The 17,550-nt window shown below is 34.1% G+C and overlaps 2 protein-coding genes and 1 non-coding gene across 5 annotated transcripts in view; 2 read left to right on the forward strand and 1 right to left on the reverse strand.

The window, feature by feature from the left end:
• Positions 1-187: 187 nt before the first annotated feature.
• Positions 188-259, reverse strand: TRNAH-GUG (transfer RNA histidin (anticodon GUG)). The gene has a single exon. It is a non-coding gene; the product is annotated as a tRNA-His (tRNA).
• A 600-nt stretch (positions 260-859) lies between these two features.
• Positions 860-6,104, forward strand: LOC117605189 (uncharacterized). 2 transcript variants are annotated; one of them, XM_034326200.2, is made up of 6 exons: positions 860-1,182; positions 1,534-2,556; positions 2,629-2,806; positions 2,893-3,186; positions 3,273-3,515; positions 3,887-6,104. In XM_034326200.2, the coding sequence occupies exons 2-6, from the start codon at positions 1,535-1,537 to the stop codon at positions 5,612-5,614; spliced, it is 3,465 nt and encodes a 1,154-aa protein (XP_034182091.2). In that variant the 5' UTR covers positions 860-1,182; position 1,534; the 3' UTR covers positions 5,615-6,104. The 2 variants fall into 2 exon arrangements, with proteins under 2 accessions (XP_034182091.2, XP_034182092.2); XM_034326201.2 differs by having other exon boundaries at positions 860-1,178.
• A 1,133-nt stretch (positions 6,105-7,237) lies between these two features.
• sick (sickie) overlaps positions 7,238-17,550 on the forward strand; it is a 181,638-nt gene continuing 171,325 nt past the window's right edge. Inside the window, exon 1 of one of the 2 annotated variants that reach the window (XM_034326691.2) lies at positions 7,238-7,535. The gene's annotated coding sequence lies outside the window, so the exon portion shown is untranslated. Of the gene's footprint in view, positions 7,536-8,402; positions 8,424-17,550 lie in introns of those variants that run through there. The other variant, XM_076693414.1, reaches the window with a different exon arrangement.

Consider the following 17,550-nt stretch of genomic DNA (forward strand, 5'->3'; position numbering starts at 1 on the left):
ACAAAACAATAAAGATACTAAATCGAGATGAAAAGTTTCCATCTATAAAGAATATTACAAGTAGTCGATTAAAATCTAATACTTTCATTTTTAGATACAAATTGTAATGAATGTAATTATTGTACACAAAAAAGTAAGAAGTGAAAAAAAAATTCCTCTACCGTGACAATGTCATTTTGCCAGACATTGCCGTGACCAGGATTCGAACCTGGGTTACTACGGCCACAACGTAGGGTCCTAACCACTAGACGATCACGGCTACCAGAGGACTTGAAGAATTTAATTTTTTTACAATATTTTATACACTACATGCTACTATAATTTTAATTGAAGTATCTTTTCCATGTCTGTAGTACTAATTATTAAATATATTTACATTTCACGATTAAAACACGTAAACTGAAGAATATAAGCAATCAAGACAAACAACTAAAATGACTATTAATCATTACATTGCCCTCTATCGTTGTACATAGATATGTAGTTGTTATATCTTACCGATCGATTTTCAAATTTTGGGTAATTTAAAAAATAGTTTAGAAACTTTAAAATCTTGCAAAAATAAGTTAATTGAATTACATGCATATTTCTCTATAACCTTGGATTGTTTTAATTAGACTATTGGTTACACATAGTAACTCATAATCTTCGTTAATCTCAGAAAAGTTTCATCTTTTAATATATTCCATAAATGGAATTTACGAAAATATTTCATTATAACGATTTATAATGCGCAATGAAATATTCAAATTGAACCGTTCATTGTAATAATAAAGTAATAGGCGTAAATGGGTATTAATTAATCTTGATTAAATTTGTAGGAAGTAACCCGCTAAGCGTTTGGTTTTTTGTCCCACCCTTCTAATTTGTTTCTACTTCCGGTTCTGGTCTCCCGGTTTCTCTTTGACAAGCCACTTTATTTATAGAGTTTGGCAGGTCAAACTATTCTGTGCATAGAAAACAAAAATTAGTGTGTTGCGATAGAAACGTAAATCATTGTATGCGAATTAGAAGTATAGAAAGGGAAATTATATTAGTGCAATTCGAAAGCGAGAGTACTCGCTTTTATTATCTAGTATTTGCGTCATGGTTGCTATGAAAATGTCAGCTCTGTGGTGATTCATTCGTTCATTACTTGGCTTTTCATCTGTTTTTTAGAAGCACATTCTGCTTACTGAGTAGGTAAATGTTTATAAACTTATTAACCGTTAATAAACTTATATTGCTAACAAATGACTTTGTTTACTACTGTTTGTTTATGTATTTTATTTGTATACATATGAATGGGATTAGAGAAGGTTAAATAGGTTAGGAAGGCAAATAAATATTTTGTTGCGCTACAGTTACGTTAACGAATTTTCGAATGTTTAACTGAAATTGAGAAAATTTTATTGCGTTCTTTATATTTAATCTGTATCTGTAATTCATTGTACCAAACTTCTGATTGAGAGCAAATAATTGTGTTTATATCTGTTTCTCTTAATTTGTCATACTTGACCTAATTGAATACATGAAATACTATTTTTCATTCAGGATGATGGAAGAACCATTGAGTCAAGGTGCTTCACCATCTGGTGATAGCAATTTTTCTGGAAGTGAAGAAATAAATTCACCTACTATAGTGAGTTTGGATGAAAGAATATTGGATATTAGTACACGACATTCTTTGAATGTTCTCAGAACACCACCTACCAAAAAAGCAAAAAGAGTGAGGTTTTATAGAAATGGAGATAAGTTTTATACTGGCATTGTGATGGCTGTGACTGCAGAGAGATATCGCAGTTTTGATAGTTTAGCTTCAGATTTAACAAGAGCTTTAATATCCAGTGTTACTTTACCTAATGGAGTTAGAGCAATTTATACTATGGATGGAAAAAAGGTTCAAAACATCAATGACTTGGAGGATGGTAAATGTTATGTTGTATCTGGACAAGGAGAAATATTTAAGAAAGTAGAATATTCATCCACAAAAGTAAAAAGAGGCAGTTCATTAACTGGACTACCACAATTTCCAGTTAGTACTGGTAGACAAATAAGTGCAATACCATTATGTGTAAAAGCTAGAATAATTACTTTAATTCGCCATGGTACAAAACCTCGTAAAGTTGTACGGCTTCTATTAAATAAAAGAAATGCACCAAGTTTAGAACATGCAATGGAAGCAATCACAGAGGCAGTTAAATTAGATTCTGGAGCAGTAAGAAAAGTTTATACCCTCTCAGGGCAACAGGTTACCTGTTTGGAACAGTTTTTTGAAAATGATGACATCTTTATTGCTTATGGTTCTGAAAAGTCAAGTCAAGAAGATTTTGAATTAGATTTCGAAGAATCTAAAAGTGTTCAGAGCTTTAAAAGATGTCCGTGGATATCAAAAAGGCAGAGCGGTCCCATGCCTAAAATGCCGCGTAAATCTGGAAAAAAAGTACTTACTACACCACAAGTCCGGACACCTAGTCCTTCTTCATTGATGTTGCCACAACCGCTCCGTTTACACTATGCAGTTGGTCATGTAATTGGAGATGGCAATTTTGCTGTTGTTAGACATTGCATTCATAAGTGAGTGCTTTAAATAATTAAATGTTCATAAGTTCAAAGAATTGTAGAAAATTTAATACCAATATTTTGTAGATCTACAGGTGCAGAATACGCGATGAAAATTGTAGATAAGTATAAATGTCAAGGTAAAGAAACAATGTTAGCAAGTGAAGTCGCAATTTTACGACAAGTTTGTCATCCGAATATTATTAGTTTGGTTGCTGAACAAGAGACAACTGATCAACTGTTTTTAGTTATGGAACTTGTAAAAGTATGTTTACATAACAACATTTTATATTTTAAATGTCGTAAATTTAAAGTAAATAATAAAAATATTATATGTTTATGTTACTTAAGGGTGGAGATTTGTTTGATGCAATTGCTGCAGCCACAAAATTCTCAGAATTGGAAGCTTGTGTAATGATTGGACACCTAACATCTGCATTAGCTTACTTGCATTCACATCATATTGTACACCGCGATGTTAAGCCTGAGAATCTTCTGGTAGAAATGGATGGAAGTCACGTTAGATGTTTAAAGTTAGGTGACTTTGGGCTTGCTCAAGTTGTAAGAGAACCCTTGTACACAGTTTGTGGTACACCTACATACGTGGCACCAGAAATTCTTGCAGAAACTGGATACGGTTTAAAAGTACATCGACTTCTTGAACTGTTAATTTAATAATTAAAGTTTAAAAAATAAAATAAAAAAATTAATTTTCAATTAAATTATTTCAGATCGACGTATGGGCAGCTGGTGTAATATTATACATTTTACTCTGTGGTTTTCCACCATTTGTTTCACCTGAAAATGAACAAGAAGAATTATTTGAACGTATTTTAAGCGGTCAGTATGAATTCACACCTCCATATTGGGATAACGTGTCAGACTCTGCTAAACAGTTGATCTCAAACATGCTCCAAGCTCAACCAGAATTAAGATTCAGTGCAGAAGATGTACTCGATCATCCATGGCTCGCGGTAACTGTCATTATATGTTCATTGTTGATAGAAGACCTCTTTTAAATTTTCCCGCATGGCTTATCTATATTTATTTAGTATTTTCTTTTAATTGAAAATAAATAAAAAATTTGCATAGTAAGCCTATAGTGAATTTCTTCTTTTAATTTCATAGAGGTATTGTATTTTGGTTATACGTATTTTCTTATCTATTTGCTTATCGATTGTCATTCTTTATTATGAAAATAGTTAAAGTACACTGCCACCGCTCATGTATTATACAGCTTTGCCCTTGCTTTTTAAATACAATGCTAGGAAAGCTTCTGTAGTGTTTTGCTGTATCTGTAGACATGCTTCTTTTTTTCTTTTGTCCCGCCTCTGTATATCAACAGAGCTTTCTAGGAGGCGAGCAGAGCACAGCAACAACACCTACCAACCCGCCGGAGCAATACTGGGATCAGCAGCGTAAGCCGATAAGATTAGCAACCTTTGAGTTTGACTACAAGAATCCAGTTGAGAGTAGCAGTTCACAGGATGAAGTTGATAGTGGACCTGATAACAAACCAAGTATTAAAAACAAATGGATTGAAGCCTTATCAACAATGGAATCAGAAAATATTGACTTGTTACACGATGCAGATCAGAAACAAGAAAAATCAAGTTCTAACGAAAATGATCTTAATAATGGAAATCGTAGTGACGAAGAACCTGTGTCGCTTAGTGCAGATTGTTTACAAGATATCCAGGATCTCAGTCACTCTATGAATAATCTTATAAGTAATTTAAATGAAAACCAAGTTCATCAACAGTGTTTAAAATCATCACATAGTAAAACCTCATCTTTAAGCAGTATTCATGAAAACGCTAATTTAGCAGTGCAGATGGATAATTCAGTGTTAATAAGTAGTTATCAGAATGTTCCTTCAATTAAAATTAGTACGGGTTGTGAAAGCAACCCGGTCGAAGAAAATGCATCCTTCTTCGAAAGGAGAAATAAGAATTTCTCTAGTGACATTAATTGTACTTCACCTATTGCTCCAAATATATCGATTAATAGCAATGTACACGTGTTTGAAACACCCAAATCTGTTAATTCTGGGACAAATAGACAGAAATATAGAAGAAAACATGCATTATATCAAAATGCAATATTTCCAGACAAAATGTCTTCAAAACTCGAGAATGATGATATGAAGAATTGCAATACAGTTTTTTCTTCAACCGATAGTTTAACTGGCAGTTCGAGTAACGACATTGAAACGTCAGATAGTTTTGTAAATATTCAATTTGCACAATTAACACAGGATCAAAGATCGAGTTCCACGCAAAGTATGGAGTCAACAGATAGCTTTGAAAACGTTTGCTTTTCTTATAATCAAGAACTGAAAACTCGTAACATGTATGATCCAAATGAAAACGGTTGTGAAAATGAATTATTGAAATTGAACTACATAGAAAATTTCCCTTTAACAAATCAAGAAAAGTCGGCAACAAAAATATTGCAAACTTCAACTACTTTAAAAGTAAATGCATCAAAACCTTCTAAAATACATGTTTTGAGTAGTAGGAAGAATAGTCCAAGAACAGGAGATGAATCAAAATTTGTGAAGAACGAAGCTGTGAAATTCAGGCGAGAAAAATGCACACCAAAAATTGATGCAGCAGCAAGAAATAAAAGATTTAGCTGCTTTTCATCTTGTTCCGCAAAGAAAGATTCTGAATCTGTTTTAGTGAGCGACAAATTGACTTCTGTTACTACTAGAGTAGGCAGAAAATTCAGTTCCACTGATGAATTACGGGATGAAAAACAGAAACAAAGCTCAAAACCGAAAAGATTCAGTTTATATTATACTCCACAGCCTTTAAGAAAGAATTATGAAAGTGAAACAAAGATCGGTAAAGGTATGTGCAAAGGTGATCAACAAAGTAATGGAAAATTATCAGATGTGAATAGACAAAAAGATGATGTTTCAGAATTAGATGAAAAGAAAAATGTAAAAAATCGCAGATCAATTGTAGATAATACAACAGTTGCCAGTAGAAGCAGAACAAATAAGCAGTGTGTTCACATCAGATCTGACATTGTAAATTCAACATTAACACCCGGTAGGACAAAATAAATATACATAAGTAGTTGTATTTATACATTGATAATCATCAGCGTGGGACTTCCCTGCAAGAAAACTCCAAAGTTGTAATAATTATTTTAATCTAAGTGCAAAATCAATTTAACCAAGGAAGTGACGTCATTTGTTCATAGATCTATCCAGACATTGATGTTAATCAATAATTCAGATTAGAACAAATGAGCTTCACACATAAACGAGACATGCCAAATGCATTTAAGTAGTTTATTTTATACTCGATATTCTATTACTGTACGTAGTACAAGTGTCGAATTAAACTAAATTGTAGTTATTGCTTCGTTTTCAATGAGACGTAAGCAAAATAGAGAGACAAAATCGTAGGTACGAGATGAAAACTGTATTAATGATGCCAGAGGTCCTTGAGACAAGTGACAGAGGGCGACAGTGCGAACGATTATAGGTATTTGCTTAACTTGTTGCATATGCTTGCTCAAAAGCAATTTGACTAATGCAAGAATAAATATTTTTATAAAATATTACTGGCGGTATTGTAAGAGCAATAAAAGTAGATCAGATAACTTTTAGGGAAACGTAATGTTGAATTGACGAACAAAGAATTGATTCAACACATAAACGCTTTTCATATTTTTGTAGAAATTGTGTGTTGTACACTTCTTGCGCGTCTTTCTCCCTTTGTCGCTTGAAAGTACTTTTGTGGTTACCCTGTAACTGTAATTTCCATATTTTTTAATGATATCATTACTATAATTGTGTACATATATACATAAGTAAGAGATTCGTAAAATATTATTTATCATCGCTAAACACTTTCGTAATTCGTAATTTACACGTGAAATATTAATTTATCATAAAATTTCACAGTAGATTCAAATCGTATATAAAATAGATGATAATTATACTTTTTCTATTGTAAGCACAATTAATTTGTAATTGTATACATGGTATTACTATAAGTTATATAGAAATTTAAAAGTGATTTACGCCAAATATTGAAACCTATTTACTATTTATATTATTATATACTTGTACATGTATTTACATACATATACCGTAAATCCTTCATCCATATTCCTTGCTATTTTTTTTCTATCTACATTCATTTTAATTCTCTTTTAACTGTCTTTGATGTAAGCGTGTTAAATATATACGCGCATTTTTTACCTGGCTAAAAATTGTACTCAATTTATTTCTGTCGAAAAATTCAGTAAAAGACAAGTTACAAATGCTTTTAAGAAATGTTGTTTTGTAATTGTCCTAAAACAATATTAATTCCATTTGTAAATAGTATTTTGTAATTAATTCGGTGTTTTTAAAATTATGTTTTATCATTATACTATTTTAAATTTGAACAATTTCCCGCACTTTTATGGATTTGCAATACTATCGATAAATGAAGTAAGATAACGATGAGTAGTTGCATTTTTTACAAATAATTTTGATTTTGATTTAACGAATATATTTTTATATAATTTATTTTAAATGTATTTTTCAGAATACAAGAGGGAAAATAAATGAAAGTGTAAATTCAAAAGGATCCCGATCGAAAGCGTCGTGTATGGTGTTCGGTAAAGGACGAGTAGGCCCGAGTGATCATGTCGGCGCACGTCGCCGGTAACGAATCCAGTAGGTTCAGTCGTAGACTCGCGCGCCTACCGTGAGGGTGGCTGCTTACCACGCAGTTCGCCGCTCACCTCTTTTGTGCTTCCCACCGGTTCCGTCACTCTCGTTTTTACTTATTCTTGACTGCGAACCGTCCTTTATCGCGTTCCATCGTGGTCCAAATTTTCGTTAAACTGCAATTCATACATATCGTGACAAGTGCGTGGGTAGGTGCGTGCGTGTGTGTTCAAGGAAATTTAAACATATCAGCGACAACTGACAACACGAGGTCCTCTGCGTGGTGTAAATTAGCATAAGATGCTGCTATAATCAGGTGAGTCTTTTTTATATTATTAGAGTAAGTAAGACATGTAAAGATTTATCATTAGTTCTATAGTTTATACATGACAAGGTTGTCGTTATTCTACTGCGTCATAATAAAGATCAAAGATGATTCAAGTTTTAAAAAGTAATCAGAGTCAATGGAACACTGATTTGTGTTTCTTTTTTAAACAAACGAAAATCTGTGACAAGTTCTTATGTAGATTATCGATAAATAAAATAGGTTAGTGAATTTTCAAATTTGCGCTAGACTTCAAGGTCAAATTGGGAATAAGATCACGAATCATATTTTGAATATTAAAAATCGAAATAGTTTCATCAGTATTGATTTACAAGAAATATTTTAATAATTACGGTTTAATATGACATAATTCTACGTATGTTTTGATGTTAAGTAGTCAATATCATAAAAAGACCGTTACGCTTCGATTGTCGTGCAATATCGATCAACGTTGATGGCGCGATATGAAACTTAACATCATAATATAACGTATTTCATGCAACTGGGCCAAAGTATAACTTTAAAATGGTTGAGAATAGAAAAAATTTCATTACAAAAAACTAAATGATGTTAAATAGAACATCACGTGTTACATGTGTCGGTTCTGCAAGTGGAAGCATTCGAAAGATTTTAAGGTTAATTTCGTTTCTCCAAATGTAATTGTATGTTTTTTAAGCTTGTTTTTAATTTATCTTATTATTTTCCATTGAAAAAAGTGGAAATCATTTTAAAATCTCTGAAATATTCTCACTTCCGGAACTGATATGTGCGTCATCGACGCCATTTAATTTTGTCAGCCATTTAATTTTGTCCGCCATTTAATTTTGTCCGCCATTTAATTTTGTCCGCCATCTTTTTGAATCGGATAAAACAACATACGTAAGTAAATGCATGAACATAAACCAGAAAGTATTATTTATTTTTTAATATTGATTTATTTGAGGATTATGATTTTTTACTTGTGTACATATTTATATGCAATATACAAAAAACTCATACGTTTTCAGTATATTTTGCTTAATTGTTTTAACTCTTGGATAGCGTACTTGGGGTCAATCATAACCTAAACTTACAAAATATATACAATGATATTAACCAAAAGTTAAATATATAATTTTTAAACGAAAAAATGTCATATATTGAAAGAATAATTTGTAAAGGAACTGTGTCAAATGAAAAAATAAAAATAATATTAAATATAGAATTACATTACAATTGGGGTTCTCTCCATGGTCCGCTGTCCGAGGGTTAACGAAATAAATTTCTTTATAAATTTATAAATAAAAAACATTAATGTGTACCAAAGCCTATTATTATAAATAGTTCTGAAAATAGATGCAGTAAATTCTATACAAAATGAAACATTTGAGGGAAAACTTTTACAAAATTATTTATAAATCATATTCTATAAGCTTAAGAACACCGCAAGTGTATTTTAGATGAGAAACTTGCGAAACTGAAGAAGCTATTTAGCCCGAAACTGTAACGCGATACTTATTTCGTGCCGGATTAACCGTGATAAAGTTTTCTCTCCCGTCTAACCTCTAGAAGTACGTTCCTCGTTCATCGAGCCATTATTTTCTTTTATAGATCGAAAGTGAAAACTCGTGACATTTATTGATCACGATATTTTCATTTTGCCTGATACATCTTTGTTTTTATTGAACTTCGTACCCGATCGATCTGACCAAATTTGGCGATTCTTCTTACAAGATATACGAGTATTTTCTTTTTGTGTCGTCAATGCATTCGTAATACGACTGCATAAGCATGTATACGCATGCAAATATATTATTTTCTTGTTTTCTCTCAGTCAACCTTCTCGTTTAACTTCGTTTCATAATCTTTCGTTGGGACAGTTTTAAAACTTACGCAGTATTGAAGATTTTTGGTAGATTATAAACTTGTATAACCACCTTGAGATAGTGCAGATTGAAAAAGACAAATTTAAAATCGTGAAAAATAAGATTAAAAAATACACGTTTACATATTTCGTGCCCCCTCTCCCACCAAGCAAAGTTTCTAAATTCGCCCCTGATATTATTATTAATGTAACAGACTCAGGGGCGTAGACGCCGGCCAATTTGTTTTTGCACGTTCGTGGAACGTAAATACAAAGTTGAATTGGTCTCGTGTCTATTGCTCTTCTTGAAAATCATAGATATGTATTTTTCAACGGATTTTTTTTTCCTATCGATTATTCACAATTACGATTTGGCCATTTGGTTAGTCAGAACGTTATTAATTTATTGTTTCGCTGACTTTTAGTTTCTGTCGTCGCAAACTTCTTATATAGATCTTCGAATATAGATTAACTTCTATATTCCAGAACAAAAATTTATATTTAATAATAACAATTATAGTTAGATGTTAGATTAACTTTTAATTAAAATAAAAGTTTTTTTGGAAAAGGGTTACGTTCTTGACTTTAAAAAAAAATTATTTTTTCTTCAAAATAAATACAGGCTTAATATTTATTTATTAGCATTGAAAAGAAATTCGTGTTAAATTAAATGGCTGTTTTTATTTACCCCATTTTGCAGTAGTAGGTACATAGGTACATATTGTATAAAAATGTATACAGTGCCTCGTTAGTTACATCGCACAGATAAGATAAGACGCATTCGGTGAGCCGTGATTTCGTACGTGTTAATCACGTTTTAACGAGAGGGAAGAGATTTTACAGAGATGCTCAAAGAGATCAAAGCGCATCTCGTCCGATCTCGTCCACTTGAAGAGGAAACAGGCACGATCTTCCGGCTTGGCACTCGGCGCGAACATTTAACGCATCAGCGTTAATTTGTTAGCGTGACTGTTTGTCGGGTACGGCTAGCGTGCCTGTCGCGGGTATTTAACGCACACACATTAAATACATTGGAAGTGACGAATGTTCTGGCATTCGTCTGCAGCATAATTACAAGAGTAACTTCTCTCTGCTCTTGCTTTTCGCGACCACTTTGCCTCGTACCGCCTGTCCCTTTTGGTTTTCATCTTACGGGTCGTGCCAAGGATCTGTTAGCACCATTACAATCTTTCCTTCATCGGTTCGTTTTCTTCTTTCTCGATGCTCTTACGAAATCCAAATTTTTGCTTCTGTGATGATGGAGAGACAGATTTTCAATATATTTTCCTGCATTTGGTATTATACAGGGTGTCTCACGTCGGTTAGCATAACCGGGCAAAGGATGATTCTATGAGCAAACATAAGCCAAAAAAACGTAATAAATTTTTTTCGTTTGAGCTTTCATTTTCGAGTAAATTGAGTTCAATAATTCGTCGAGTACATTATTGGTGTAACTTCACCCTCCCCCAACACCGGTATTGCGTATCCACTTAATAATTATTAAAAGTGTTTTTCTCTTTCACTTGGAGTATTTCAAAAGATTAATTAAAGATTGACCCAAAGCTATCAATGTTTCCCTATGAATTGCTTTATAAAATCAAAATTTTAAAGATAATTATTTCAAGTTTTTTTATTTAAATTGTGCTTGTTTAAAAAGACTTTGCAAGAGGTATTGAGATTTAGATATGTAGTTTAAATAGAATCAGTTAAGATTGATTTCCATCGTTGAAGTTGAACAAGATACGTTAGGCTTGTCAAGAATCTGCGTGCGTGATACTGCCGGTTGGTTAATTAGTGGTAGAATCCAAGCGTATGAATCTAATCGGTGCATGGTAGGTTCATTTATAAAACTCGGCACGTGATCAACCTATTCCCTAACGCAACATGCAACTTTCCATGTATTTCAACAAAATATGATTCACGGTTGTATTTTTCTAATCATTCTTCAAAGAATTATTTAACACTTGAACAGCGGCGCCTGGGTCAATCGTGGCCCAAACTTACAAAATATGTACAAGAATATTAATATAATTCCTAAGCAATGTAATTTTTTAAAATTAGAATTTCTTAGAATTTTGAAAAGGATCTCACAGAGTAGAGGTAACGGTATTCGTACTTTATGGGATTTATGATATGGATGGCTAAAGGTTATGATGATTTATCTGGTTCGCGATCTTTGCGAACCTCGTTCCCGTGCTCGTATTCATTGTTCCGGGCTGTGCTGTCCCTTATCTTTTCAATATCCGAAAAAATCGCGACGCTTGGACTTGCCTAAACGACATATAACGGCGAGTGCACGGAAACTGTCGTGCCAACGATCCGCACTGCCGATAGCCAGAGAACACGGCCAATAACATCGTTAGTTCGGTCAAGCTGGTAAAATGTCGGTGACTTATTCTGAGCAACGTGCAGATTCCAGTTTTTGATCTTCCATTGTGAGGTCTAGTTAAGTAACTGTGAGATTCTTATATAAATTTGTAAAATTAAATTTTTAACATAGAAATTTGGGTAAAAGTTTGGGAGGTACAAGGCAGTGATGGGCAGAGCATGTGCTCGCTGGAAGTTTATAATTTATGTTATCAAATTTTCATATTTTCAAATTTGGTAAGTTGGAAAGTGGGAAATTTAGAAATTCCAATGTTCCAAATTTACATATTTTTCAACTTCCAAATTTTCAAATTCAGAAATTTAGAAATATACAATTTTCAAGTTTGCAAACTTGGATACTTAGAAATACTAAAATTAAAAATTTTCAAATTGGAAAATTAACTACTTACCAACGCCTATTTACCGTATGTTTTTAAAGGGGTAGATCTACGATCTTACCGTATTGAGCTAGAATATTTTTATTCAAATTGACCACTAATGTCAGCGTCGCTAGATAATTGTCGACGCGCGTCGATCCCGATCTACCAGTCCATTATGATGGTTTGTATATACCATGGAACTATCGTTAATAATCCCCGTCGGGAATTCAGTAGGGAATTGGACGCGCTTGAATCGACTTAAATCGGTCTCGTTATCGGACCGTTTTCCCTCACGCACCTTCATAAATCACCTTTCTTCATTTTTCTCTTGTTGTTCCGTTCGTACGTACACGCATTAAGAGTCAACATCGACGACAACGGTATACATAATGAGCCGCATAAACAATGGCTAAACGCTCCTTTCTCGCTCCCTTTTCACTGGCACCAGTTGAGATACAAAGGCACCACGACCGACAACAGCACTTTATGGGCCTCATAAAGCGATAAAGACATCCGTACAAATGTACTTTGCTTCACGGTGTGCACTTCCGCGCTATCTCACCTCAGGAGAAATGGTCTCGCAGGAGGAAAGGTGCGTTTCGTGTTTTCGGATTGACCACCGTTCCCTTTATACTCAAAATCATTGAACTGTATTAGAGTAGAATTTCGATAACCTTTCTTTTTTCACATCTTCTATGGTTTTTTAAATATACACAATAAAATATAAGAATTCATAATTTTTTAAAGGGGGTGTTTTGACTCCTAGGACTCAAGGGTGTGCGGATATCCGAAAATTCGGATACCCGAATATTAACTCGGAATCCAAAACTCAATTCGATGATTTTTCAGATTTATCTTCAATTTTTAAGTTTAAAAGTTTTTCCATATGTTATCGTGTATAATCGGATTTAATTGAATTTCCGGTATTCGACTCGAATTTTCGGCCACCCGCAAATCTCTACCAGGACCATTTTATTGTCAGAACAAAAAATGGTTTCGTTATTCAATTTTTGTTTTTTTTTTTCAATTTCCGAGTTGTCAAATTTCCTTAACAAGTAACAAGGAATTTCGAATGGTGAATGCAACAGAAATTTTTCATGTCCATATGTAGGGTCAACGAGCTTGGCTTGCTTGACCTTGCCATTAAATGGTACGATAAAAGATTCCTTTCTTCGTTGGTGGTCCTGGTGACGTTCCAAGTTATTAATGATCGGCTTACCGCGGACAATCTTGTCCAGTTATCATGATTATTTACTGAATGCAACGTTGAAATCTGACGAACAATAATAAATCACTTCATGGTATATTTAACGGGGAAACAACAGCTATTTACTTAAATATAATGCAGGTTTCGTAATTTGCATATCTTAGATCTTACGAGGCAGGAAATGAGTAGAATTTTAACCGAGGCATCGTTATTAGTTAAGATCAAAGTAATTTCGCACGATGCAACGTATTATCGATGTTTTGCATTTCCGAGTATCTCCAGGGGGGTGCAGGAAAGTTTGTAGGACTGATATAGTGGATTGCGTGTGTCGCGACATAATCGTAGACTGCTTCCACTGCAAAGACTAGTCAAGATAGAGATAGAGTTTAATTTACTCACTCCGACCGTGTTTAATCGATTTTGTCACTACTTATTGCAGGATATTTTAGATCGTTAACGTTATCTGAAATTATAGTTTATTGTATCACTTTTGTCGTTCCCTCCTTTTTTCGTCATGTATTCTCGTTGGAGGAATAGCATTCAAATGTGTTGGCCAACAAAATAATATACTTTGATATTAGTTTACGTAGAATGTTTTAAAAAATGGATTTGTATGAAGTTGCATTTAAAAAGTAGGAGTGCATCGTTGCACTTATGCAGAAAGTGCAGTCTTTCTTACACTATTCCATTTTATTTTCTATCATTTTTAATTAAACTCGAGATATATAGTAATTTATTCTGTAATTAAATTCTTGAACAGTAGGGCTTACAATATAAACTTAAGTTAAAATTGTGCTTCTCTCCATGGTCCGCCATCCGAGTGTTAACAATAAGCTAAGCACTCTTGAATAATATTTTAGAAAATCGATTTTATCGTTCCTCACCGTAACAAGTGTACGGGTTTCTTCTCCTCGATACGATAAATCTTGCTAACAAACGGAACGTGATCGAATATTTCACCTATCCTGTCGTTTCGTATTTCCATGACACGTGGTACAGATGAGATCAATCAGAATTTATTAGGAACGAACCGCCTGCTGTTTCCAAACTGCGTCCAGTGTCAAATCGAATTTCCCCGGTCACATCCGGTCGTCGAATCACCACCTCGCAAACCTTGGACAGTGGAGTACGTTTTCCTTTCGCCCTTCTTTTATTTCTTCAAAGGCAACGAACAGATTTTCCTTTCCAGGGTGGCGGGTTAAATAAACTTCTTCAAAGGGCGAACTGTTGGCAAGATTTGTTGAGAGGAAGAGTTCGAAATAGGGCGTGTTGTAGGCTCCGTAGGTAGATAAATGGCCCGCTCTGCTGAACTTCTCTGATAGAGATATTAATCTTTCTCAGGGATCCTCTCCGTTATCTCGTTGCCTCTTCGTTCCTCAACGTTCACCGATATTCCTCTCTTTCTCAGTTACATTCGCGTTATCGTTCCGCATCTTCTTCTAACTCTGATTACCCCATCGCATTTCTCTTTCCCTCGTTCGAATATTCTGATCTCCTATATAGGCTGTCCCTTTCCGTTTCTCACGAGTACAACGCTATGAAAAGTGGAATACCATATGTCCACGTCAAAGGGGAAGGAAGCCAGGACACGACAGACGGGATCGCGCAACCTTGTTCCTGAAAGTCAACCCTCCCGAGTGCTTTTGCATGCGAATAACTTCTGTTTACCGTGCTTTTCGACCTCTTTTTACGGGTACATCAAATTCATATTCAGTTTTTTTTAACCCTTAACTAGGACCGTGGTCATTTTGCCATTTAGGGAGTGTAATGGGACCCTTAGGTGCCCACAGAAATGGTCAGAAAATTAGATTGAAAAAGTAGTATTGTGAGTTATGCTTACTACTTAATTTTTAAATAAAATTAGATCAGGTTTTTGTTTTTCTAAAGTAAAAATTGCTGGGATCTGGTAAATTTCATTTATATAAAAATAGTTTACTTGTCATAGTAATTAGGATAACAAAAACTGAATCGATTAAATTAACGATAACATTTCTCTCCGAATTCTTTTCAAGAGATACGAAAACAGTTATGCAACGTATTTCGCGCGTTACATGCACAGCATGATTACATTTTTCCGTGATGTAACGATTGCCTTTTGCGGTATGAATCTCCTTCGAAACCTTGCACGATGTGTTTTATTATATAAGCCTGTAGTTAAAAGTTAAATGAGTCATAATATACTTTTTCAAACAGAGTTACAAACATGTGTCTGTTGGTACATGGCATGTACAGAATATTAAAACTTTGTCATAAAAATGGTGAAAAGAATTTAATAAGGTGCAATATACAGGGTGTCTAAAAAAGATTGTAATCAACAAAGCTGTTTTATGATATTTTAATACAGTTTCAAATAGCCTATTTGTTTTTTTTTTATAACCATGAAATATATTGAAAATATTAAACCAAAAAAATTTGGGATATCCTGTATACCTCAGTATCATCAATAATAAAAAAATTCTCATCGATTATTTTGCAAACAAAGTCACATATGAAACAATTTTATTTGATATTTGCTGTAGGATCTTAGAATTAATTTTTTGATTATACCACCATGTATATACAGTAAAAAAAAATTGCAAGTGCACCTTCCTCCATCGAATATGTGTACCCTCGGTGGTTATTATGGTGACATGGGTGTTGCGTAGCTCGTGACGCAATGGTGTCGTTGAGGGCAGGTGTGAGGAGGTCCATGGTTTCTACCCGTGGAAATAAACGCACTACGTTAATGTACATATGTATACGTACGCACCGTCACATGATCACGGTAGTGGGTGAAATGCGTGCTCGCACACGTAAATATATACAGGAGAGAAACACGTTCACCAATACCGTGAGACATGGTAGCGAGCGAACCAGTGGGAACAATATAGTGTTCCATGGGGGTGCATGGTGTGGCACAGAGCGTGGCATCGTCGAGGTAGGGACAGATCGATAGCATAAGAGGCCTTCCAGACCTTATGGTGCCTCCTCCACCTCCTATTTCTCATTCTCTTCCTGCTCACTCTACCTTGTTCCGTTCTATGAAATTAACACGCGTTTGTATCTCAGTTTTTGCATCATAGACCTACCCCTCTCTTTCAGGATGTTCTAACGGTCTTATAAGGGTTGCGGGATGGTCCTCGATGTTCCTATTAGTAACACGTTTTTTTATTATTTATTAACGCGAATTTCAGAAGGTAAATGAATCATTTAATATTGTTAATTTCTTTTTCTTTTTATTATACATAGGAAAGTTGTTGAAAATTATACAATTGTGATTCATGATTTTTTATTTTAACAAAGACGTTTTAATTAATAACCTACAATTAATTATTTTTGCATTTATATTTTCCCAGTGTAATATATCATTTTTTTAAATATTATTTTTACAATACACGGAGGAGTTTTGTTTAATTTGGGTGTCTGATGTTTAAAGCACCATTGTGTAATAGGTTTCAAGGTTTGAGTCACCATTGAGCTAGCTTAGCGATTCGAAGGTTGATACTTGCAATTAATATTTTATTACATATAATGACCAGTGAGATTAATTGTCGATACAAGTACTTACATGGTATTTGAAGAATCACAGTGCGACCAATTTCATGGTGTCACTGCAAGGTTACATGAGAAACGATCTGGTATCCAATGGCGTGCCGAGGGAACGGGGTTCGGATATAGTGATTAAAGCGATACTTCCGCTGGTCGTTATCGAGCCGCGAAGATAGCATCACGGTTCTCGATCACTGTCAAGTCGCGAACCCTCGACACCATACCAGAAAACCCCATACCGATGTATGTTCCCGTCCCGTTTCATTTCTTTCCAACGCACACTACCCATATAACTACCGTGCGATAGGGAGTTTCGCGATTTCCAACCTTGTCTTCTTTACTTTACTGCTTCCGCGTTGCTCCTCTGTCTAATTAAATGCAAAGACACCTTACTTGTCTGGCATTATTTTGTCCTATCTTCTTTGCAACTTCTGCATTTTTCTTTTTTTATCTTCATGGAAAAGAAGAAATAAAATTTTCTTTCCGCTTGTTTGGATTTAAACAGTTATCTATGGAGATTCTGTTATAGAGTTTAGATTAATTATTCGACGAATTGGTAATTAAGTATTTTTTAAATATATAATTTTTGAATAAAGTTACTTGTAATTAGTATTTTATTTTGTTTCTGAACGTCCCATTAACAGTTAAATTTATGCATGCGTTATTGTTGTATAAAAATGT

The sequence above is a fragment of the Osmia lignaria genome, chromosome 3 (assembly GCF_051020975.1).
Source record: "Osmia lignaria lignaria isolate PbOS001 chromosome 3, iyOsmLign1, whole genome shotgun sequence".
Lineage (NCBI taxonomy): Eukaryota > Metazoa > Arthropoda > Insecta > Hymenoptera > Megachilidae > Osmia > Osmia lignaria.